Here is a 26,886-nt window from a genome sequence, read left to right on the forward strand (position 1 = left end):
AAAACTAAGTCAAAGGTATCGATTTTGAGAGATATAAGTCTGTTTATCACTTGAAAATGCCTCAGAGATCTTTAAAACACCCCTACGATACCTCAACTATAAATAGGACCTATAAAGTGTGTCAATATCAAATATGTTTGGAGTAATTTAAGATACATTGTATTGAAGATTATTCAATTGTCAAATCATCTACATCATTTTTTTGTATTTTGGTGGGTGCTTTGGTGGATTCAATATGGGTTGAATTTGGGTCAACTCTAGTTACATGGAATTTTTATCACACTCAAAAAAAAGTTAATTGGAATTTGGACCAAAGTGAAAAGAATTATTTACTAATTTAGGTACTAAATAAAATATTTTTTAAGGGACAAAATTTACAAAAAAAAAAAAAAAAAAAACGTCATACTTTAGCGGATGAAAACGTCATATTGTAGTAATTTGTTTTGTGTCTCTAGTTTTGCGATATTATTATGCATTTAAAAATATTATTAATAAATTTTTTTTTGGGGTCAAATTATCATTCAGTCCTATCAACGACAATCTTCCAAATTAGTTCAAGGCTTCATAATAACACATTTTATTTCAGTTTTACCCTTCAAAATGTAAACAAATTTTAACAAACAAATGTATGAATCTATCTATCTATATATTATATAAGAAAATGAAATTTTTAGAGAGAAACAGTCTAGGAGTTCCAAACCCTTAATCTAAAATTATTGAATTTTCTTAATTTTAAACAATTAAGAAAATTCTTATTAGTTAGTTTTCATTTACCTTTTATTTTACAATCTCACATCAAGAAAAGAAAGAAAAAATGAATTTTTTCACTTACATAAAGTGAATCTCATACTCCCAATATATAAATAAAATGAGATTTTTAGTGAGAAACCTTATGATCAATATTTCATATTAATTTTTTTGATTTTCTTAATTTTAAACAATTAAGAAAATCTCCATTGGCTAAGTTTCATTTAACTTTTATTTTACAATCTCACATAGAGGCTTTGATTTTAAAAATAATTTTGTATGAGCTTTTGAATTGATAATTTCAACATCACTCTAACTGCTCCTTAATACAAAAATTATGAGATAATCATGATTTTAAATTTATATTGTGTCAATTTTAAATTTATATTAATAGATTACTTTTCATATTTAGTGACCGTTTAAATTTTAATAAAATAAAATTAAAAAGTTTTAATTAATTAATTTTTGTGTAAGTTGGTTGTTCTTTTCACTTAACTGATTAAGCTAAATTGTTTTTGGTTTAAATAATTTGTTGGTTTAACTGTGATTTTAGCTAAATTATTTTTTGTTTGAATGATTAAGCTAAATATAGATTTGTTTGATTCAAAATAAATTAAAGAACTAAGATTGCGTGATCAGAAATTGTTAATTTTTATTTGGACAAACTTCACTTTACCCCCTATGTTTTAGGTCATGTGCGGATTACTCCTGATGTTCGAATATCACTACATAACCCTCTTGTGGTTGATGGAGTAAAGTGCACAGTTAGCTTTTCCATCTATTCTAACAAGTTGTGTAGTTCCCGCGAGTAATGTGCAATTGGGCATGAAAAGATGACTTTTCATTCGAATTAAATGACTAAAATACCCTCATCTTCATCACCAATTTTCAAAGCAGCCTTTCTTTTTCATTTTTTAAAACCCAGATCTAGAAACCTCTACCCAGAAGGAGGGGGAAAAAAAGTAAATTACAAACTCAAGAGATCTAAATCAAACAGATTTGTTAAATCCTTTCTACCAATATTCCTGTGTCAAACAATTACCTAAAATGAAAGGATGATTTTTTTAAAAAAATAAAGGCCTTGTTTGGTTTGTATTTGAGAAACATGTTTTGAGATAAAAAGTACGAAAATTTGTTTGGTTTGGTTTTTTTTCAAAAGATGTTTTGAAAAATTATTTTGAGAGAGAGCTTTAGAAAAAGTAATTGATTTGATGTGTATGAGAGAGAGATTTGTTTGGAAAATTTGTAAACCAAACAAGTTTTGAAAATTTTTTTTAGAGAAATTTGATTGATTTGATTACTTTTGAAAACTTATTTGTAGAGAATTTTTCCTAAAATTTTTTCCGAAACACAAACCAAACAAGGCCCAAGTTTTTCAAGTGGTAGCCTCCTCCGTCAGAGAGATGAACAAAGCAAACAAAACAAAGAGAAAAATAGCTCCTTCAATGTTTCAATTTCAGCACAAACATTTTTATGTCTAAAAAGAAATCGATCAATCTAGAAAAATGACTGTATGAAGAAGAACGCAAGTTTAAGATGAGTTTACCACAGATCTAAATCTCAGATCCAGATCTACCACATCTCAAATCCAAATCCCAAAAATTAAAAAATATAAAAAAAAATCCAACAATGATTCCACTAAGTTAGAAGTCCAAATGCAAGACACAAAACCCCATTACATCACAACCATATGAGAGAGAGAGAGAGTAGTGGTGAAGATGGCCTTGTATTTCCGGTGCCGACACGGTGATTCAGTGCCGTCAAAGCTTTGTCATAGGCGGTGGTACTGGTCAGATCGGTAGATCGGCAATGATGGAGGTCACAAACAACGATGACGAAGGACGGCGATCGCAGATGATGATGAAGAATCAGTATCCGAATTCGAATAGATGATGATGAAGAAATAGTGTCCAAATTCACAGATTTGTATGTAATATTTGTGTGTTAATTTAATTAGTTTTGATTGATGAATTGATTAATTAATTGATTTGTTTCAAATTACACCCCTGCACATTATATTGGCAAAAATAATCCCACAATTTATTGTGTAATACTCACTAACTAAGGAAAAAAGTGAATAATTGGTTTGAACTTTAAACTTGAAGACAAATTGAACATTAATTATTTTTTTATAAAAATTATGTTGTTTAAATTAATTTGTTAAATCAAACCTTAATTTCAAATATTGAAACACTAAGTTCTCTCTTACTCTTCTCAAATACACAACTGTTAAATAGGAAATGCTAAACAAAGATTATATATACAAAAGCAAAATAGTCTTTTTACTGCTGATGTTAACGGTGTTAACTGTACATTTTACTTCATCAACCTCTACGGGGTTATGTGGTGATATTCAAACATCAGGGGATAATCAGCACATGGCCTAAACCATAGGGGGTAAAGTGAAGTTTTTCAATCCCACACCAGAAAAAAAAAAGAAAACATGAATTGTTTCACTTATATAAAATGAATCTTATAAAGAGGGTTTTAAGGGAGAAGCCTTCTAGAAACTCCAAACCCTCATTATAAAATTATTGAATTTTCTTAATTTTAAACAATTAGAAAATTTTCATTGGTTAGTTTTCATTTACCTTTTATTTTACAATCTCACATCGAGGGAGAGAGGAAAAAAAAAGTGAATAGTTTCACTTACATAAAGTGAATCTTATGCACCCATTTATATAAATTATTATATTTTCTTAATTTTAAAAAAATCCTCATTGGTTAGTTTCTATTTAACTTTTATTTACAATCCCATACCAGGAAAAGAAGGAAAAAATGAATTGTTTCACTTACATAAAGTAAATCTTATGCTCCCATTTATATAAGCAAATGGATACTTTTAGTGAGAAATCCTATGATCAATATCTCATACCATTTTTTTTTTTCTTAATTTTAAACAATTAAGAAAGTCTCCATTGGCTAGCTTCCATTTAAATTTTATTTTACAATCCCACATAGAGGTTTTGATTTTAAAAATAATTTTGTATGAGATTTTGGAACTCTCATAATATTTAATTTTAAAATAATTACAATTCCACATCTCAAAAAAAAAAGTGGATTGTTTCATTTATATAAAGTGAATCTTATACTCTTATTTAATATTATAGTATTATGCATGTTTCTGTTCAAGATGATTTAAATTTTAAAATAAAATTTAAAAGTTTTAATTAATTAATTTTGTTGTAAATTGGTTGGCCTTTTGACTTAGCCGATTAGGCTGAATCGTTTTCGGTTTGACTATTTTATTGGTTTAATCGCACTTTTAGCTGTTTTATCAAAATATATTGCTTAGATTTGTTTGATTTAAAATAAATTAATATTGACCTTTTTAAAAATTGAACGACTGAGATTGTTTGATTAGAAATGAATTTCTTGTCCAAACAATTGTTAACTTTTATTTTATAATCTCACATCAAGAAAATGAGGAAAAAATGAGTTGTTTCACCATATAAATCTTATACTCCCATTTAATATTGTAGTATTGTGTATGTTTCAGTTCAAGACAGTTTAAATTTTAAAATTAAAATAAAATTTAAAAGTTTTAATTAATTAATTTTTGTATAAGTTGATTGGTCTTTTGACCTAGCCGATAGAGTGAACCATTTTTTGTTTGACTGATTCGCTAGTTTAACCGCAATTTTAGTATTTTATCAAAATATATTGGTTAGATTTGTATGATTCGGAATAAATTAAAGATTGACCTAATTAAAGATTAAACGGCTAAGATTGTTTGATTTGAAATAAACTTTCCACCCAAACCATTGTTAACTTTTATTTTATACAATCCCACATCGGGAAAAAAAGAAAAAAAATGAGTTATTTCACTTATATATTATATAAAGAAAATGGAGTTTTTAGAGAGAAGATTTCTAGGAATTCCAAACTCTCATTCTAAAATTATTAAATTTTCTTAATTTTAAACAATTAAAAAAATTCTCATTGGTTAGCTTTCATTTAACTTTCATGTTACGATCCCACATCAAAAAAAGAAGGAAAAAAATGAATTGTTTTACTTGCATAAAGTAAATCTTATTCTCCCATTTATATAAATTATTGAATTTTCTTAATTTTAAACAATTAAAAAAATTCTCGTCTAACTTCCATTTAATATTTATTTTACAATCCCACATCGAGAAAAGAAAAAAAAAATGAATTGTTTCACTTACATAAAATGAATATTATGCTCCCATTTGTATAAACAAAAGAAGATTTTTAGTGAGAAGCCTTATGATCAATAGCTCATACTAATTTTTTTAAAACAATTCACTATAAATCCCACATAGATGTTTTGATTTTAAAAAGGGTAAATTACCAAGAAGTCTTCTTTAAAAAATGCGTAGCCTATTTAGTCGCATAACCTTTTGTTTATACTCAAAAAGTCTTATAACGTTATTCTTCTTTTTTTCCTTTCTTCTTCTCTGCCGCTTTTGCTCTTTGTGATTTCTGGCGATCGTCAACGGGTAACCGCATCTTACTTCTTCTCTTTCTCTTTCTCTTTCTCTTTCTGATATATAGTCACCGGCGACCAACGACTACCATCAACTGGAATTCACGGGCAACCACAGACTACCAACTCCTTACTTCACCCTCACCGACGGTGAAGAAGATATGTTTCCGATGAAGAAGATGAGTAGATCTACTTAGATCTGATGTAGATCTACATCAGATTCGGCTAAATCTAAACAAAAAATAATTGGCAGAGTACAATCATCTCTCTATATTTGCCTCTCTCCTTCAATCTCTTAATTTTTTTACATTTTATTTGCTATACACTTCTCTTTTTCTATTTTAATATAGAAAATTTTCAAGTTCTAAACAAGTTGTTTTCGAGTTTTAGTTACAAACAGTCAAAATTATAAAATTTTACAATTCCAATTTTTTTGGTGCTGGAATGAATCATGGTTTAAAACTGCAAAATTTTACAGTTTCATAACATTTTTTAGAATTGTAAAATTGTGTAGTTTCATAACATATTTTTCAGTTTGATTAATAATGATAAATGTTTGATAGATTTTTGCTTTGAAATTGTAACTTTTCAGTATGGTCAATATTGGAGATTATTTGCTTAAATTCTACAAAAATTGAAAAATAACCTATGTTTTTCCCATTGTTACTGTTTTTTGTCGTTACATTTTTTTTTATGTTTTTTTCGCTCTAATTCCATTTATTCTTTTTTTTTCCCGGCAATATTCTAGTGAGTCTCCAATGATATTCTTAACGTCCAGCAAACGTTCTGAACATTCCGACAACTTCCATTGACATTCATAACACTCCAGTGAACTTCCTAAGATAATCAGGCGACTTCCCGATGATGTTGAACATTTCGACGAGTCTCCCATGACCTTCTAACAGAAGTCCGACTGTAGTGGAATGTAACAGCATCTGTAAATTTAAATATATATATATATATATATGGTAACAATTTAAAATATATAGGACTAATTGGTGCAAGTGTTTTGTTTTGGGATTAGATGGATTTTGAACTTTGTATATGGGACTTATTGATAAGTTCCCCTTTTAAAAATAATTTTGTATGAAATTTTGAAATTCTCATAATATCTCTCCTCAAAAATATTCTTTTGTAAAATATATAGATATATTGATAATCTCAATGTCACTCTTACTACTCCTTAATACAAAAATTATGAGATAATTATGATAATTTTAAATTTGTATTTAAAACTTATAAATTATGGGATAGATTATTATAATTTTAAATTTATATTGTGTCAATTTTAAATTTAAATTAATAGATTGCTTTTTATATTTAGTGACAGTTTGAATTTTAATAAAATAAAAAAGTTTTAATTAATTAATTTTTATAAGTTGATTGGTTTTTTGACCTAATTGATTAAGCTAAACCATTTTTGGTTTGAATAATTTGTTGGTTTAATTGTGATTTTACATATTACGATGATTCTTTCTTACTCATTAAGTTTTTAAAATTTCTTTAATTATTTCCCTTTCAAAAACCAATATGATAATTTTTTAAAATTCATATATTTTTATTTTAAAATAGTAAAATATTAGAACTAGGTCATTTTCTTATAAAAAAACATAATTTTAATTATTAATTGTCAATACAACAATTTTAATCTATCTATACTATATGTTATAGTAAAGAAACATTTGAAACGAAAACCTTAAACTTATATATATAATTTTATTTATAAAAGAAAAAATATAAAAAAATTAAATATAATTACCATATTTTTAATAAACAATATATTATTTTTATTCCATACATAGCACAGACCATATGCTAGTAATTGAATAAAAAGAGTTGGTCATCTCAATAATAGTGCAAGATATACTAACCATTTACTATTGATAACAAATTAATTGTTTTTGAGGAAAGAAAAATTTCAAAGTCATATTCATTAAATAGCAAAACAATATAAACGAATTATTAGTATGGGATTTTTTGTTCTCAAATTTTGATATCCCTCTATTTCAAAATGTTCACATTCATTAGATCATATCTTAATATTACCGTACCTCGAATTTTTAATAATCTAATGCTTGTGAGTGTTTTCGAATAAAGGATCATGAAAATTTGGAAATAGATGATCGTTAGACATAAGAATTTATTCACATATTGAATGGTGAAATTGGAACAAAGTATGCTGTTATGGGGGGGTCTTGAACCAATTTGGAAGAAGATATAAAAGATGGGACTTAATTGCCTAAGATAAAATGGTAATATAGAGAGAAAAATTATAAATTATACTATAATTTTTCCAAAAAGGTATTCAAAATTCGAATTATGTTAATCAAATTCAGTAGGTTATACTGAATTTAAATTTTTATTATTCTAGGTATTTTTCTAATATATTTTTTAGCTACATAACATTTGTGTTAGCTTTAATCTTGCATAATAGGGAGAGGTGATCAGAGGATTGCATGATGAATTCAGAGGATTTAAGCTGACTTGTAGTCCATTATGCAAGAACAAATGTTGTTTTGCAACTGTAAAATGTAGTGGTACTGTCTGATCATTGGCATGGACAAACGCCAATTTAAAAAGATATAAATATAAAATAAAATAAAACTATGGAGAAATATTACATGCTTTTTTTAGTGGATACACTCTAAGATTGTATCCATTACATATGTAACGGAAATTTCTATTACAATGCATAATTAGTGGATACTATTTAAGATTGTATCCATAATATGATGTATAAAGTTACGACATGTCATTAAAATATGAATAATGTTAGAAATTATGAAAAAACATATCATGAAATGTTTTATGAAGATTTTTCATCCTTTGATTAGTGTGTGGTGTTTTATTATATGTGTAATTTAAGGGTAGAGAATTTTTATAACACATTTCATAATATTTTTTTTATGATCCCTAACATTACTCATAAAATATTACCTCGTATTTGAACAGTCAAGAATTAATATAGTAAACTTTCAATGGCTACTTGGGAGACTCGAACTTGAATGTTATCCTCATATCATATTGAAGTTTAGAATATTTCTTAACTATTTTTGAGTTTGAAATAAATATATATTAATGTGACTCTTTCAAAACCATTAATAATATAACAAAGATCTCCATTACAATGATGTAATAAAGAGGATCCAAATCCCTTACCCTAACATATGAATATTTTCAATGGAAAGTTATCTGGTGTTACTGAAATGTTGCGACCAAATGTACTTTTACATGGTAGATGCACTTCTTAATTTTAAATGGCATCCTAAAAATCATTCACCAAATATCCATTTTCTTCTAATAGTCGCAGTATAGTAGCCCTTCTCACAAAATGCTTCTAGATGAACTTCCTTTTACAAAAAGCTATGCCAAATAGGTTAGTGGAAAATATATATATATATATATATATATATTTTTTGGCTTTCTTAAGTTGTTTTTTTTTTTTTTTTTTAAATAGACTTTTATTTTTTGACTTACTTATCTACTATTTTTTAGTTGATCCCAAACAAAGAAAACCTTAAAAACTTGCCGTGATACTAAAAAATAATCTGCTATTACATTTCTTTTATCTTTTTAATTTTAGCAAATGTCCTAAATTACATCGCTTGACAAAATGTTTTTGTGGCACTTATAAGTTCCTTATAGTGATACAGTTTCTGTGAACCTCAATTACAATCTTTTGTCTTAACACCATTTTCTTAGGGTTACAACCTATAATCAAGTTAAATCTAAACAATCCAAATGTAGTCCAAAAATGAATTTTTATCGGGTTTCTTTTGTGTAGCACTTTTGCTATTACCGATACCACCTTCAACACTGAAATACTTCATGTTTCATAAGTTGATGACTTTTGACTTGCTTGGTGTAACTTATTACAAATTAAAAAATGATAATATGAAAATAAAAGTCAAAAGCAACCCCTCTCTTAGCTTTCGAATAATGGCATCCTAAAAATCATTCACCAAATATCCATTTTCTTCTAATAGTCGCGGTATAGTAGTCCTCACAAAGTGCTTCTAGATGAACTCCCTTTACAAAAAGGTATGCCAAATAGGCTAGTGGAAAAGGTAATTTTTTTTGGCTTTTTTAAGTTGTTTTTTTTTGGGCAAATTACAAACACCCCCTCGAGATTTGGTGAAAATACAAATTCCCCCCTGAGGTTTGAGAAATTACAAATTGCCCCCTGAGAGTCAAATTTTCATAACAAATTAGAAAAAATTATGGGGGAATCTGTATGAAAATAAAAACCTCAGGGGGCAATTTGTTATGAAAATATAAACCTCAGGGGGTGGGATGTAATTTCTCAAAAGTCAGAGGGAATCTGTATTTTTACAAAACCTCGAGGGAGGTGTTTGTAATTTGCCCCTTTTTTTTTAATTTCTTTAAATAGACTTTTATTTTTTGACTTATTTATCTACTGTTTTTTAGTTGATCTCAAACAAAGAATACCTTAAAAACTAGCCGTGATACTAAAAAATAATCTGCTATTACATTTCTTTTATCTTTTTAATTTTAGCAAATGTCTCAAATTACATCGCTATTGACAAAATGTTTCTATGGCACTTACAAACAAAGTTTCTTCTAGTGACACAGTCTCTATGAACCTTAATTACAATCTTTTGTCTTAACACCATTTTCTTAGGGTTACAACGTATAATCGGGTTAAATCTTAATAATCCGAATGTAGTCCAAAAATGAATTTTTATCGGGTTTCTTTTGTGTAGCACTTTTGCTATTACTGATACCACCTTCAACACTGAAATACTACATGTTTCATAAGTTGATGACTTTTGGACTGTTTGGCATAACTTATTATAAATTAAAAAATGATAATCTAAAAATAAAATTCAGAAACAACCCCTCTCCCAACTTTCAAATAATCATATTATTTAAGTTATTTTTAAATGGCATTCAAAAAATCATTCACCAAATATCCATTTTCTTCTAGTAGTTGCAGTATAGTAGTCCTTCTCACAAATAGGGGTGAGCATGGTCCGGATTGGACCGGATTTGGATAAAACCAGGACCAATCCGTTATCTACGGTTCCTGAAAAATCGGAACCAATCCGATCCGTTTAAATCTTGGAACCAATCCGAACCAATCCATTTCAACACGGATTGGATCGGTTTAGGACCACGGATTCACATAATTAAATAACAAAAAATATATATATATATATAATACTTTAATTTTATAAAAATATAAACATAGCGCTATATTAGTTCTACAATAGCAACATGTTTTTTTATAATAGCGACATAATGTTCTAGAATTTAAACAATCATAAAAAAACTAGTTTCATCATAAGTATTTAGACCATTACAAATTAAAACTAAAAACTAAAAAACAAAAGTAATAAAAGAAGATATTATACGAGGTTTAGATTTGAGTTTAGATTTTATATAGAATAAGAGAAGATACTATGGGGGAGGATGTATAATAAAAATATAGACTATTTGTATACGGTTCGGATCGGTTCCAATCCGGAACCGTGAGGTTCAATCCGGAACCAATCCGTGGACTACGGATTTTTAATTCTTCAATCCGGAACCGAACCACGGATTCGAAAAACCAATCCAAACCTATCGGATTGGATTGGACTGGATCGGATTACGGATTTTACGGATTTCTTGCTCAGCCCTACTCACAAAGTGCTTCTAGATGAACTCCCTTTTACAAAAAGCTATGCCAAATAGACTAGTGGAAAAGGTTTTTTTTTTTTGTTGGCTTTCTTAAGTTGTTTTTTTTTTTTTTTTGTAATTTTTTTAAATAGACTTTTATTTTTTGACTTATTTATCTACTATTTTTTAGTTGATGCCAAACAAGAATACCTCAAAAACTAGCCGTGATACTAAAAAATAATCTGCTATTACATTTCTTTTATCTTTTTAATTTTAGCAAATGTCCTAAATTACATCGCTCTTGACAAAATATTTTTGTGGCACTTACAAACAAAGTTCCTTTTAGTGACACAGTCTCTGTAAATTTTAATTACAATCTTTTGTCTTAACACCATTTTCTTAGGGTTACAACCTATAATTAGGTTAAATCTAAGCAATCCGAATGTAGTCCAAAAATGAATTTTTATCGGGTTTCTTTTGTGTAGCACTTTTGCTATTACTGAAACCACCTTCAACATTGAAATACTACATGTTTCATAAGTTAATGACTTTTGGCTTGTTTGGCGTAACTTATTATAAATTAAAAAATGATAATCTGAAAATAAAAGCTAAAAGCAACCCCTCTCCCAACTTGCAAATAATCATATTATTTAAGTTATTTTTACTTAATAAATTGTAAACAGAAAATATATTAAACAATACGTTATAGACTCTCATGATTAAAAGTTATAAACATCTCAACATCAAACAACACCTTTGACCCTTACAAAGGCACTAAACATACCTAAGACTGAACACTATTTCACTAGTTGATGACTTCGACCTCTTTAATTACAAAGGCACTAGACACTTGAGATTGGAGTACTACATGTTTCACTAGTCGATGACCTTGACCTCTACAGGACTGGCCTGAGTTCGTCGGGGCCTAAGGCGAATTTCGGAAATGGGGCCCTTTTATATTGAAAAAAAGATTATGAATAAAATGATAAGTTATAATTGTTTTATTGTTTGTAACCATAAAAAAATTTACTTACACATATAATCATTAAAATTATAAATAAAACAATTTAATAAAACAAAATTAGAACAAAAAAATTAGGAAAAAATTATTCAATTAAAATTGATAAAGACCTAGGTAAAAAAATTTGAGCAAAATTATTTATTCTACTAAAATCTAATAGATAAAGAAGGTAAAAATAAAAAATAAAAAAAATAGGACCCATATATTGTATGTATTATTTTTCTTGAGCCCAAACACTTTTTTTTTAATATATATTTTCATTTTAATAAATATGGACCAAACTACACTTATAAATAAATATGGAGTAAATCATACATGGACCCAAAAAAATATTTTGGGGCCCTTTAAATTGATCCTAAAACCAAAAACAAAAAACATTGAGCCTATAATATTTTACCAAATTTAGGGTCCTATTTTTGGGCCAAATTTAGGGGCCGTATGTTATATATGTTTATATGTTTTACCAAATTTAGGGGCCCTATTGTTTTTTATTTATTTATTTATATATTTTCATTTTAATAAATATGAGCCAAACACATTTATAAATAAATATGGGCTAAATTATACATGGGCCCAATAAAACATTTGGGGCCCTTTAAATTGATCTTAAAACCAAAACAAAAAAAAACAAAAAAAGTAGAACCTATAACAATTTTTTAAATTTGGGGACCCTATTTTTGGACCAAAATATGGGGCCTAAGGCACAAGCCTTACCTGCCTTAGGGCAGGGCCGGCCCTGGACCTCTACAAAGCCATTAAACACATTTGAGTGGATGGAGATGTTCAACAAGCACATTATGTTAGTAACTGTTAGTGCTGTCAATCCTATTCTATAGTTATGTTTGGCAATTTGTTTTAGACAAAACATATTTCAATTGTAATTGTTTATTTAAGTAGTAATTATTTTTGAATGCTCAGTCATCATCAGATTTAGATTTTTATTTGGAACTAATCTGGACGGAAACAAGTCGAATATAAAGTAGAGTTGAAAACTTTCAATGCAACAAAGGATATACTCGGAATTTCGAGGAAAATTGCACTCAAGCTAAAAGAGAGCTCGAGCGGGGAGAATGATCAGAATGTTCAATTTGAAACATGCTGGAGTAGCATTTTGCGTGCTCGAGCAATAGGTGCTGATTTTGAGAGATAATCACTTAAAAAAAAAGCCTCAAAGAGATCTTGAAGTTACTCTAGAGCTCCTCAACTATGAATAAAATTGTAAAGTCGTGTTTAGTTGGGCGGACATGACTTTGCAATTAGAGTAATAATCTAACAAAATATATAATCCAATGTTTAACTAAAAAAATTGAGTTTCGGACTTTTAATCCAGCCATATATATCTCCTCATAGGGAAATTATTGAATTCCAATGGAAGAGACACTTTGAATTATGTATCTTATTTCATACAAAATTGAAAATGATGATTTTTTTTTTTTTTTTTCCCAAGGCAAATGAAAAGAATACTACTTTGAACAACACTAGATACTAGAAAGATAAAAGTATTTTTGCATGATAGACCAGCAAACAATGTTTTTGGCAACATTTACAAAGAATGCTTTTAATAAGAATTCTCGATCAAGTTAATTTTCTTTTTGGTATACAACATTTTCTCATGGAAATGAATATATGTATTAATATTAATTAGTTGAGCTTTTCTCAAATTTAAATATGAATTTGAGAGAATTTGAGGGGGTCGTGGGACCAACCATTGGTTCCGTTTTAATGATCCGAACCGTTCATTTTGTAGGGCCCTCAATATATATCATTTATGAAAAAAAAATTAGATCGATCCATAATCTTTTTCATTTTATTGCATGTTTCCGAAAAAATAGACAACAAGTATGTTTCTGAAAATTGACTATCCATTTTTTTGAAGATAAAAAATGAAAATACCACGATTATCAGATCGACTTAATTTTTTTCATGGATAATATATCTTGAGGACCATACAAAAACGATTTCGACTTTAGAAACGGGATCTGTTGTCAATCTTATGGATCCTTAAATTCTCTCAAATTTAAATTTAAATCTGAGAGAAACTCGATCCTAATATTAAATAAAAAAACCTTGAAGATTGGAGGAGACTACAAATTTCAGAAATTGACGACGGTGACTTTGACTAGAGCACAATTCAGATCGGTGAATACTTTCAAAATCCAAATTATGTTTCTAACAGTAATAATTCATAATATTCCCAGTAGGATTGCTTTGGTGGGAAACCCATCCAGTTCAATCTTCATTGACCAATGCATTAACCATTTTTCAGAATATATCATAGAATCATGGGTTTTTTTTTTTTTTTTTCTTTTTCTTTTCACAATCAACACACAAAATAATGACTTTTACAATACCAGAAATTAAAGTTTGAATACTCAATACTTAAAAGAGACGCTTTCTCTCTTTATTTCTAACCAATTCACACAATCAATCGCAAAAAAAATACTAGTAACACTCACATGAGTGTAAGCGAAAACAACCAGAAACACTCACATTACTTTTTGCCCAGTTAGTTTCTATGTATATATGTATATAGGGATGGACCAAGGGAGGGATTGAATAGGATAACCTTCACCCCAATGTCTCGAAAACTTTCCTTAAATATAAGAAAAATGTTTGGTGGCCACAAAAAACGTGGCTCAAATGACTTGAAACTGCCAAAACGACGTCGTTTTGGCTCGTTTTACGCCCAAAACGACGTCGTTTTAACAGTTTCGAGTCATTCGAGCCACTGAATTTCGGGCCACCAACCATTGCTGTAAATATAATAGTATTAGTTATGAATATTTCAAAATTATATGACTTCACCTTCCTCCCCACGATTTATTTCATAAAAAATTAAAATTTTTAACCTTTAATTTTTTTTATAACATTTGTTTCAATTTTTCTTTTTATTTATTGTTTTGATTCTCTCTTCAATTCAATCTCCATTTTTAACCTTTTTAATTTTAGTTTAGTTCTTTCTTTTCTTCTTATTTCTCTATTTCAATTACCTTTTCTTTTTTTTTTCTTCTTTTCTTTCTTATTTTTCTTCTGTTTTTAACTCTTCTTTCATCAGTCATTCAAGAACTGAAAATAGTTACACAAATTGATCAGTCGCTTTAAAGAGCATGTAATGAAGTTACTTGTCCTTAACTTTGCAATAGGTGTGGCACTTTGGTAAGACTGTGGGACGTAAAAGCTGAAATCCCAAGTTCCACTCTCCCCAAGACCTGCTATCCGGACACCAACACATATGGTTAGAAGGACAAACCTTCTAAATTTATACAAACCATACAGAGTGTCGGAAATGTGAGTTTGAATCCACCACATGTGGGTAAAAACATAACTTAACGCTATATGATTGAATGATTCTACTATGTAACAACCACATAATGGTGACCTCAGAAACTTCGGCTCCTTATATGGTCTAACCCCAGAATTACCCCTGTTGTTAGACCTTTCTGTTCTTAACTTCGTTTCACAATAACTTGACAGAGCAAGAAAAATTGCATTTGAAATTTCAATTGTAAACTATGATTTAATATCCTTAAAACTTCTCAATTTCAATTGTAAAACTAAATATCATTGAAACATTTTGAGTTTCAAACGTTGTTTCTAAATTGCTCCATGTGTTGGTAAAAACAGGATAGATGATGACTTTCTAACAAGTTCATCACATATCCTATTGTATTTTGATCATATTTTTATAATTATATACAATGATTAAAAAAATATCTAATGATATAATTTTGTGTTTTTTTTTTTTTTAATTACATATCGGTCCACCCCCAGGGTTAGAATCTTACATCCATCCTTGTTTTGCGTACTTCTTATCCTTTACCCTTTTTTTTTTTTTCATTTCCTCCACAGATTGAAGATCCAAACTTGCCCAAGAAAAATAAAACTTCAAATGGTACAGGATCACATCGCCCTTGATAATAATTTCTCATCAACACAAACTACTTACATTCAATACCAGAAAATGAGAGTTTGAAGAGTCAAGAGACACGTCTTCCACCATTTCTCAATGAATTGTGAAGAACGAAAGGGTTGACTCTGAAATGACATAACACTAGCCTCTGATATGCCAAGGCCCCACAATGGGTCGTTGAGCGAGTTCATTAAGTCTGGAGAAAGAGAAGAACTGTTCAGAGGATTATTGCCTTGTACAAAGTACCTAAGCTGCTAAAGTTCAAGGGATACATCCAATTTAGTCCCTATTGGAAAGAGGTCTAAGAAAGCTAGACCGGGTAACCTTCGACATTATTTTCACAAAGTGACTATCTTAAGGTTCAAATCCACCACCTTAAAATCAATAGGCAGAGTCTCAACTTCAATGGGGTAAAACCACAAAATCCATCAGTTAAGTGCTATTCTAAAGGTGTCAGTAGATTGCAGGATGCCCGCGCATGCAGAGAGCATCACTGCTCTAATCAACAATATTGACAACAAAAAATGCACATAGCAAACACCAACATAACCAACAGGTTCTATAAGCAAATCTTGCTTGCTGACCCCTCTAGTTCTTGACATGAACAACAGTAAAACTAGTACTTACTACGATCGCTCCATAAAATGCATGTTTCATGCTAATAAGAATGAATATGCTCAAAACTCCTCACTGGCAATCATGCCTTAAATATTTTGAACTTTTGCATATTATTATATGTTCAACATTTCAACCAAAAATATAAATAAGCAAAAATTCTTATCACCACCATGTTATACCTCTCACAAGTAAAAATGCTAATCTCACTCTTAAAATGCACAAGAGAAAGTGTTCCCACATATGCAACCAAAATTGATTAATTACACTGCCTATTGAGAATATTTTTAAAAAAATTACCAACATTATCTCAGAAATATGAGATGATAAACATTAATGATTTAAAAATAAAGTAGCTTACGATCCAATGTTGCCATATGCGGGGCATTATCATTGTAAACCTAGTCCACCTCCATATCAGAAATGGCTTCATTCAAAATTTTCTGAAGTTCTTTCACTCTTTGTCTTGTTAATGCGATACAGTCCTGCAACCGTAACAGCCTTCCTCATTAGCAGATAGTACCCAAATTCATTTGTACTTCCATACAAAGTTATTATGACGAGTCTTAATAGGCACCAAATGTGTTACATATACATGTTAGAAGTTTAAAGTCAAGTCAAAACAAATGTTTTCAAGAAAGAAGTTTATATACACTTGACAGGCTGGTCCTTTTAACTTCATCCAAAACCAGTCCACCTATTACCATTTAAGATGGACAAAAGCAAACCCCATTTCAGTACGAATATAAATAAAAAGGCATTCCAACAAGGTTGCTGAAGGAAATACAACTCTTCAAGTATAAAACCATTTGAGTATTCCAAACCCTGTTTGGGTAAAAGCTAAACAATCTGCCTTTTGGCTAAACAAGCCAAAAAAATATCTGTTTAGGTAAGGCCAAAAAACTCAACTTTCCCATTAACAAAACAAAACAAAAAAATTAGCAATTACCAAACATATCAGCTTTTTAAATTCTCAAAAACAAAACAAAACAAAACAAAAAAGAAAAAACGCTACTGAAAAAGCAATTGTCAAACCCAGCCTAAATGCGCTATAAAAGTTACATATTAATTTGTAAAAATTTTGGATTTCTTTATATTGTGGGAGTCACATTTGGGAAATACAGAACCATATTTGGTACATTTGGTGTGGCCTCATACAACATAATGTTTGAGAACTTGAGGCCAAATCAAAATATGAACTTAGAAGGTGCAAACTAACCTGAACAGCTGATGTACATGCGAGAACTGGTCCACCCGGCTTGTAAAGAGATACAAGTTGAAAAGATGAATCCAATACCACAGTTACAAGAGTTTCCATGATGGACTCTTCCTCTGCTGTAGGGTCAGCCAGGATGTAATTCTTGTGAAGTATGCATGTTAAGGAGAATGGGATTCTACTCAGCTTGAGCTTTCTCTTCTCTTTATTGACTGGCTCCTTTTCCAACTTTCCTCCATTTTCCTCAGAAAAAACTACTATTCTTCCATCATCATTCAGAGAAACTACTGGGATTTGCACTGCAAGATAAGAGAGTTCAATGATAAATAAACCATTGCAGGAACAGAAACAAGCCAAGGTGGAATATGCATAGACAGCTATGAAGCAAGGGCAGGTGTCAGACACGGACACGCTCCAGACATGTGTCGGACACGCTAGGGATACTTGGGACACGTTGGAGACCCATTTTTTAAAAAATTTCTTATTAATTTTTCACTAGAATAGCATATCAAGGTTGATGGATGTAAGAATTTATGTAATTTATGTATTATTGATTTATTGATAGATACATGATTCTGTTACAATTGATTGATTATATAGATGTAGGTTAGGTGGTGGTAGGTGAGGAATAGGTGAGTGTAGTAGGTGAGTGTGTGGTAGGTGATGGAGTAGGTGAGTGTAGTAGGTGAGTGTGTGGTAGGTGATGGTAAGTGTGTGGTAGGTGATGGTAAATTCTAACAGCCCCCCGCAAACTCAAGGAGGATAGAAACTAAACAACTTGAGTTTGAAGAGAGGAACAAAACAAGAAAATACATAAAAAAAGGATAGGAGACACTGTATGGTCGTGTCAGACCGTTGGTGAAGACACTGTATGGTGGTGTCATAACGTTGTAGAGGACACTGTATGGTGGTGTCATAACGTTGTAGATGACACTGTATGGGAGTGTCATAACGTGGTAGAGGACACTGTATGGTGGTGTCAGACCGATGTAGAAGACAGTTTATGGGGTCATGTCGGACCGTTGTAGAAGACAGTTTATGGGGTCATGTCGGACCGTTGTAGCAGACAATGTTGTGACAGTTGTTGTGACAGTTTACGGAGTCTTGCTGGACCCTTGTAGAAACTAACCGGAATCAATGTCGGGACGGTTTACAGAGTCTTGTCGGACCCTTGTAGAAACTAACCGGAATCAATGTCGGGACAGTTTACAGAGTCTTGTTGGACCCTTGAAGGAGCTAACCGGAATCAATGTCGGGACAGTTTACAGAGTCTTGTCGGACCCTTGTAGAAACTAACCGAAATCTATGTCGGGACAGTTTACAGAGTCTTGTCGGACCCTTGTAGAAACTAACCGGAATTAATGTCGGGACAGTTTACAGAGTCTTGTCGGACCCATAAAGGAGCTAACCGGAATCAATGTCGGGACAGTTTACAGAGTCTTGTCGGACCCTTGAAAAAGCTAACCGGAATCAAATGTCGGGACAGTTTATAGGGTCATGTCGGACCGTTGTAAAAGTTGCACCCTCAAAAGGTGTGCCCAATTTTTCAAAAGGCGTGCCATCAAAAGGCGTGCCCAATTCATCAAAAGACGTGCCGGACATGATGGCGAGGCACGTGGGCGCCTTGGCTTGCATGCCCGTTTGTCGGCTGGTGGCAAGAGGCGCGCGATGCGCGTGGCTAGCCCTGGCTATTTAAAACAAGGTTGAGGCGAAGGCTGTGCATACGAGTCTGAAACCTCTGAACGCTCGGAGAGCTTGTCTCTGCAAATCTTGAAACACCCGGAAACCAACCCTTCTCTGAAACACTTAGCAACTCAAAAACATGGCCTCTTCTTCCCGTCCAGTTACCCAGAACCTGCTCACGCTCTTTCCAGAACTGAACGAGCCCACAAGAGAAATAACTGGTGCGGTGGCCAGTGAACCGCAACCAAACACCTCTGGTTTTGCTCCATTGAACTTTCCGATGCGGTCGGTGGAGCAAAAAATGGCGATGCAAACTGATATTGAGGCTAATCAGTATACTCTGAAGTCATGCGTGGAAACCATGACGGCGGTCACAAATTTGTCGAACCGGCTGCAGAGTAGGACAAATGAGGTGCAGCATTTAAACTCCCAGCTGGCTCTGCTCCAACGCATGTATAAGGATGCGCGAGCAGAGATAAGCGTGCTAAGGGCAGAAAACAAGGAGCTGAAGCGGAAGGCCACCGTGATGTTCCGATTTGGAGGACCGCCATATGCGGCAGTGGAGGAGCAGGGAGTAAATGTGCTCGGTGGCGTGGGAAATCCGGAGGCAACACCGTCAAGGGCCGTCCAAGACGGAGGCAAGAAGAAGAGACCGGCGGAATAGACGAAGAAGTGAGGTCGGTTGGCGGCCGTCTGCAGAAAAGAAAACAACTCTTTTGGTGTGGTGGTTTGGTTTGTTGTTATGGTTGTTTTTTTTTTTTTTTTTTTTTTTTTTTTTTTTTTTTTTTTTTTTTGTGGAAAATGGTGATCTCCCTGAGATGAATAAAATATGGGTTGTTGTGCAAATTTGGAATTTTGGCAAGAGCACCAAGGAAACGTGATAATAAAAAAGAAAGTGATAATAAAAAGGAAAATGATTTTATTTTATGTTATTTATTGATTTATTTATTTATTTTTTTTTGTTTTGTTTTTTATACAAATTTGGCAACACTTCGGATGTTTTGGAATCCATATCAAAAGCATCCTGGCCAAAAATTCCCTGCATTTGTTTTTTTTTTTTTTTTTTTTTTTTTTTGTGTTTTGTGTTTTTAATAAAGAAATACAACTTGTATAGTGAAGAAATGGGAAACAGCTGTGATAGCAGATGGTGTAGATCTATCTGCTCTCTTATTGGAGTGACTGGTCGGATGGTCCTAAAGCTGGGGGTGTTTAAGAATAAAAATAAAAGAAAAATAAAATAATGGATAAAAAAAATAAAAAAAAAAAAAGATAAAAATATTGGTGGAGGGGTGTGCAAACCAGAGGAGGTGTCGGTTGCTTTTCAAAAACAAATGGAGTAAAATAAATATAAAACAAAGGAAAAGAAAGAAAAAGGATAAGTGGGAGAGTGGGTCACATGGGAGAGAGAATCTGTTTGAGAGAGAGAGAGTGCAGCCGTGTGTGTGGTGAACATGGCATTGTCAGCAACTGTCTTACCATTTAGAGCCTTAACAGCTTTAGCGGCATCATCAGCATTTTCAAAATTGATAAAGCCAAAACACTTGGATTTTCCAGCACCATCCCTCATCACTACCGCACTAGTAATTGTTCCATATTCACCAAATGTATTCTTTAGATCCTCATCAGTTGTTGATTCTGAGAGGTTTGTTTTCACAAATACATTATTAAAGTTGGTCTTGCTCATGACAGTATCTCTTTCCTGCTTACGAAGTCAAAGAATGGCAGGTCGTCGGCGAGGACCACCAGTTGAACGACGAAAACCACTTCAGCCTTTTTAAGAGCAAGTTCGGAAAGTCGTACGCCACCAAGGAGGAGCACGATCACAGGGTCTCGATGCTGCGGTGGTGTCGCGGAGGACTTCCGGGGAGGTGTATGCCGGAGTGTCGCAGGCGGTTTGGAGCACTTGCGGTGGAGCTGGTTTTCCCGGCGAGGTATGTGTAAAAAAAAATCTTAGCGGACTAGGTTGAGGTTCGGCGGGCAGCGAAGGTGAGGTGGCCGCCCGCCGGGGAAGCGAAAATATCAGGTTCTAAACCTGCTCTGATACCATGTAAGAATTTATGTAATTTATGTATTATTGATTTATTGATAGATACATGATTCTGTTACAATTGATTGATTATATAGATGTAGGTTAGGTGGTGGTAGGTGAGGAGTAGGTGAGTGTAGTAGGTGAGTGTGTGGTAGGTGATGGAGTAGGTGAGTGTAGTAGGTGAGTGTGTGGTAGGTGATGGTAAGTGTGTGGTAGGTGATGGTAAATTCTAACAATGGATTTAATAAGAATAAATATTTGACATATAATAAATATATAATATTTAAAAATATGGCATAATAATTATATAAAACTATATGCTTTGCATGTGTCCCCTCACGTATTGTATCCTCCATTTTTGAAAATTTGCGTGTCCGTGTCCGTGTCCGTGTCCATGCTTCTCAGATAGACGGAAATTTGGAACCATGAACCAACCCAAAATTGTCAATATAGATGACGTCCGAGGAGAAACAGAAATGCATATGCAGAACATTACCCATTCACCCAGATTGTCAGAATTTTCAATAAGAATTTACCAAAATATTGGAAGATTTATGTCAACAGAACAAAAGAACAGTCTGCTGTTGTTTCCCACTTTTTAAGGTTAAGTTGAACACCATCAAACATACAATGTCACACCAAATTGAAAAATAGATATGCCTCGATAAACCAGAACAAGAACATTAGCAACAAAGGAGATTGGGACACAAGGCTTGGTTTGGTTCAATAACCACCAAAGGAGACAAATTCTCTTTTCAGCCATCCAACCACTGGAGACAGCTAAACAGTGTCCCATCTAATAGAAAAAGGGGGGGAAAACACTCAACACAAAAAAAAAAAAAAAATAAATAATGAAAACAAAACAGAAAGAAGTTATCAAGGCCAATAAAAGATCAGGCTGACAACAAACTCCACCTCATCTCCAATAATCCAGATGTCATAAATACTTTCCATATCCTGAAAAGATATAAGAAGTTATCTGTTCATAGCTCAGAAAATCATCACAGATACCATACCATTCCAGAGCCATGCATTGTTTCCAAAGATGAAAATTTCAGTAAAACTATCATGTTAGTATACGCACCAACACAATGTTATAGCCAGGCACCTTGGTCCATTCAGCAATTACAATATTCCATATTTTTTGCTGCCACTTCTCTAGGACAGTATTTATTCTAATGCCTATGGACCAGATATGGTATTGGCACCAACTTGAAGACATAAAAAGCAGAACATCCAATTAGATTGTTTCATCAGCCAGCCCACTCTTCCCACCTCCTCAATACAAGTTCATCAAGATTGAAAAGCACTATATCACACATGTTCTAACTAAAACACCATCAGAATATAACAAATAGGAAAAGATCCTTTGAGGGTGCAAATTGTGAGTGATAGTGATACAAGAAATCGTGGCTGCTATGCAAATCTGGCTCTTCAAAAGGGTTGGAAAATTTGTGCTTATGAACCTCATGCTATGATATAATCAAAAGTGTTACATGCGTATAATTAGACTGCATAGAAAGAGCACTTGAACAGGGCGAAAGAGGAAAGACAAAAACGCTCAAATTTGGCTACAAACGAAGCTACCTAATATTCAATTACATACTCAAGATCAAAAGGTCTTGGGCCTATTGGGCATGTCAAGCACCTTGTGCTGCCACAATAGCTTCGAGAAACTACTTGCTATGACCTAGGCTTGTGAGGCAAGTTCACACGTAAGTTGTGTGTACTTTTGCTGGTGCAAGTTCGGAGTGAGTTGGATTATATGCAAATCAGATGTTTTATTTGTGCACATTTGCTAGTCCACCACAAGGACTAAATTATTGCATGTAAAGGAAAAATGATGGAAATTCTTACAATGAGAGAAGGCAGCAACTGCTGAAAGTAATGCAGCATCAAAAAGGGCACCATCAGCATCCAAACAGTATATGTCCTGCAAGAACAAGGTAAAAGTCATCTTTATTCACTGATGTGGTGTCACAACGCAAGAACATTATACAGTTGGTAACCACCCTGTTGAAGGCTGACCATCCATGATTGGATATACACAAATCACATTGAAAAGGTCAAGAACAAATCTCAAATATATTTAAGGCATGCTTCCTCAATTAATATAAATGAAATAAAGTGTTCAAATCTCATAAACCATTACCAGGTAGGCCATCCAAGCAGCTTTCCCATTCACCAAGGATAACTCCTTCAAATTAATCATGCCAGAACTACAATCACCCAAATAGTTAGTAAGTTAAGGACACATATATCAAACAATTAAGAATTAACACAATAACCAAACCAAACTAAACCTTGTGTCCAAGTCCCATTCAAGTGGGGTCAGCTACATAAATCTTTCTCCGCCATTCTGCTCTGTCTAGGGTTATAAGCTCAACTAAATAAATAAATTCAAATCTTTTTTTACTACCACATCCCATGGTGATCGTATCATTCTTCCTTAACGTTGCGTCTACTAGTCTTCATTATACATGATCAGACCATCTTAGTTTGTTCTTTCTCAACTTATTTTCAATTGGTACTACTCCTACCATTTCACAAATATATTCTTTTATAATTCCATATGTCCTAGTCTTACCAGACAACTATGTAAGCAAACTCAACTCAGCTACACTCATTTACGAACGTATTGTTTCTTAATTGCTTAAGACTATGTCCCGTAAAACATTGCTGGCCTTACAAGCTATAGATGTTCTATAAATTTTTCTTTCAATTTTTTTGGTACATCAATCACACAATATGTCAAACGCACTCCTCCAATTGAACCAATCTACTTTAATTCTATGGATCACATCATCTCCAACCTAGATAACAAAAATGTTAGCTATTTGTTATCTCTTGATCTTCAATTTTCACTTCTCTATTAACACAATGTTCCAAGCAAAAATGTAAGATCATTATTAGTCTGAAAACAAGCATGTCAATATTACTGCAATAAACCTCACACACACAGCAGGACATAAAAAATCATATGAAAAATATGCACAATGTCCCAGAAGTTAATAAATGCAAGGAGCTGCAGAGGAGAAACAGATGATTTATCGCATTTTGCCTCTCATTATCTAATTTACTTCACATGAGTACAACAAACCAAAAACTACCACAGGTTTCATGAAAGCAATCCACATAAATATACTACTTTTCAAAAGTCGAAGTCCAATAACACCAATAAACAATCACCAAGCAGTTTTTTCTTTTTTGAAAAAAAAAAATGTTGTTCATACTTGGGTTAATAAGAACCAACAGCTGCTAAGACAGGTTATGAAGTTTCAATCCTTTATTTTGCCAGGTGCATGGCAAGGCTATCTGACTGACTGATCATATCTTGAAGTTTGATGACAACAGAACTTCCATCCATGCAAAGGGGTGAACTTTCACACAAAATACTTCTATACCATGAGACATTGAATCATGTAAACAAGTTAGAATTGGCAATATACATAATCAAAGTTTTGGTAGATAAGTGACTAAATTGCCTTTGATGTAAATGTATAGAACACACTAGATTCACAAAAAGCATATGCATTAAATAATGAAAATATGTATTCCTTTTTAGTGCAGCCAAAAGCAAGATAGAAGCGAAACTAAACCAATACAAAATATATAAATATATATATATATAGCAGTCTCTCATAATTTAGAAACTTTAGAACAGACGAATAATAAGACTGAAACAACCTTTTGTCTTTCATCTTTTTCTTTTTCTTAGTGTAGAGAGAGAGAGAGAGAGAGAGAGAGCATGCCTTGAGATAGTGTCAGATAACTGCTTCGACACAACTGGTGCTGCCTCAGCTGGCCTGCCAGGTCTAACAATTGGAGAACAAATTGGAGGCATATGGAAATCAATTGCTGTAAACAACAGATATTAGCCATTGGGATCCCATTTACAAAAATGAAAAAGGTAAAAAACATATATGCAATAGATGGTAGTCAACCTATGCAGCCCTCATCTGGTGACTCTGTGGTAGGGGTCATGATTTCCATCTTAATGGCAGCCAACATGGTCTGCACAAGGACAAAAGATTCAAGAGTCTGACTTGGTGTATAACAAAGAGCCAACAATTCATATTTTTTAATATCTAAAAAAACATATGTAAAACTAGAATTTCCTATAAACAACCTATCTAACCTTAAGAAAACATCAATCCTCATATTGTGCATGCGTGTGAGTGTGAGTGTGTGTGTGAGAGAGAGAGAGAGAGCAGACAATGGGCAGGAAGCACTTACAGTGCAACCTATCTTGGCAAGGGCTGACCCATCAGCAGATGCAACAGCTCCTGGATTACAAAGGGTTCAATTCAAGCGAAAACAGGAACTTAGCTAACCCCAAATTAGGGATGAATAGTGCAATTTTAAAATAAATGTAACACAACTAAACTAACCAAGCGCAAGCGTTGTATCTCTAGCTTTTCCAAGTGGCCTGGCATCAGGGCGTATGGACTCAAGTAGATGACGCTCATGAAAGCGTAGAGGAAAGAGGCGTCTAAAAGCATCCACCTCCACCTCTGATGACAAATCACTGGAGGCATTCGCCGAACCCATTTTCATACTCTTGTCTGTCAACAATGCCTCAGCCCTTTAAAAATAGAACAAACTGTATGAAACTACAGCTATATAAACCCCTTACAACTTTGAGACTCATGTAAAAATTTCAAGGCAAGAAAATATATGCTCTGAACAACCTACTAACATGAAAAAAAATCCCACTAGCCAAAGCCCACAAAAATAAAATAAAAAAACACAAGAAGGGAAGTCATTTTACAATTAATAAAGGCAAATGAATACTATTACTGAATCAAATTCTATTACAATCAAAGAAATTGAAAAAAACAGTGTCTGTAACAGTGATGCAACATAGCTAAGGACAGAGTGAACTAACTAATTTCTTCAATCAAGAAGAATTGTAACAAAATCCCTTTAAAATTGACAAATAAAAAGGAAACCCAATGACATATTGTTATGTATATTTGAATTTGAATCAAATTCCAGAATCAATCATCAAAGTTGTTAAAGCCCTATAAAGAGAGGCTCAAGTAGTTGAAAACCCCCACTGGAGGAGAGGATAAGAAGAAAATAACGAGATTGCTATACCTGATAAAGACAGCTTCTGCAAAGGTTCCCCTACTGGAGGAGCAGTGACGTTCTTGTAAGAAAACCTATAACCAGATCAAAAGAGTTGAGAGATTCAGAAAGGGTTTTCTTTTACCAATTATTATGCATACCAAGACAAGTAGGGTTTGGTGCAATGGAATGAAAATTTATCATTTAAGCAAAATATTCATTAAGGTCTCATTTGGTAACTTTTAATTTAGTCAAAAAAAAAAATTAAAATTTTTAAAAAGTTAAAAAATTATTATAAATTATCATATCATTATTTTTATTTTTATTTTTTATGTATTTTCAAAAAAAAATCAAAAAATTATTAAAGTAATCTGTTCCTAAACAAGATCTAAAAGTATAATGATAAATATATTATAAATGGAATTATTTTATATCAATTTATGGGATGTTTGGTGAGGATTATAGAAATAGCTTATAACTTATTTTAATATAGAAATTTATGTCAGATTATTTGGTGTAACTT

At 32.3% G+C, this 26,886-nt stretch overlaps 1 protein-coding gene across 3 annotated transcripts; it reads right to left on the minus strand.

The window, feature by feature from the left end:
* Positions 1–16,459: 16,459 nt before the first annotated feature.
* Positions 16,460–26,590, minus strand: LOC114271403 (uncharacterized). Of its 3 annotated transcripts, none has more exons than XM_028213025.2 (9): positions 26,394–26,590; positions 25,685–25,896; positions 25,530–25,579; positions 25,238–25,307; positions 25,046–25,151; positions 23,446–23,512; positions 23,151–23,226; positions 17,585–17,880; positions 16,460–16,850 (listed from the first exon to the last, which is right to left on the minus strand). In XM_028213025.2, exons 2-9 carry the CDS (start codon positions 25,848–25,850, stop codon positions 16,767–16,769), a joined length of 915 nt encoding a protein of 304 aa, XP_028068826.2. In that variant the 5' UTR covers positions 25,851–25,896; positions 26,394–26,590; the 3' UTR covers positions 16,460–16,766. The 3 variants fall into 3 exon arrangements, with proteins under 3 accessions (XP_028068826.2, XP_028068824.1, XP_028068825.1); XM_028213023.2 differs by having other exon boundaries at positions 25,685–25,878; positions 26,394–26,578; XM_028213024.2 differs by having other exon boundaries at positions 25,685–25,858; positions 26,394–26,569.
* Between the last annotated feature and the right edge of the window lie 296 nt (positions 26,591–26,886).

The sequence above is a fragment of the Camellia sinensis genome, chromosome 12, assembly GCF_055761805.1.
Source record: "Camellia sinensis isolate YWXY chromosome 12, ASM5576180v1, whole genome shotgun sequence".
NCBI classification, from domain to species: domain Eukaryota; kingdom Viridiplantae; phylum Streptophyta; class Magnoliopsida; order Ericales; family Theaceae; genus Camellia; species Camellia sinensis.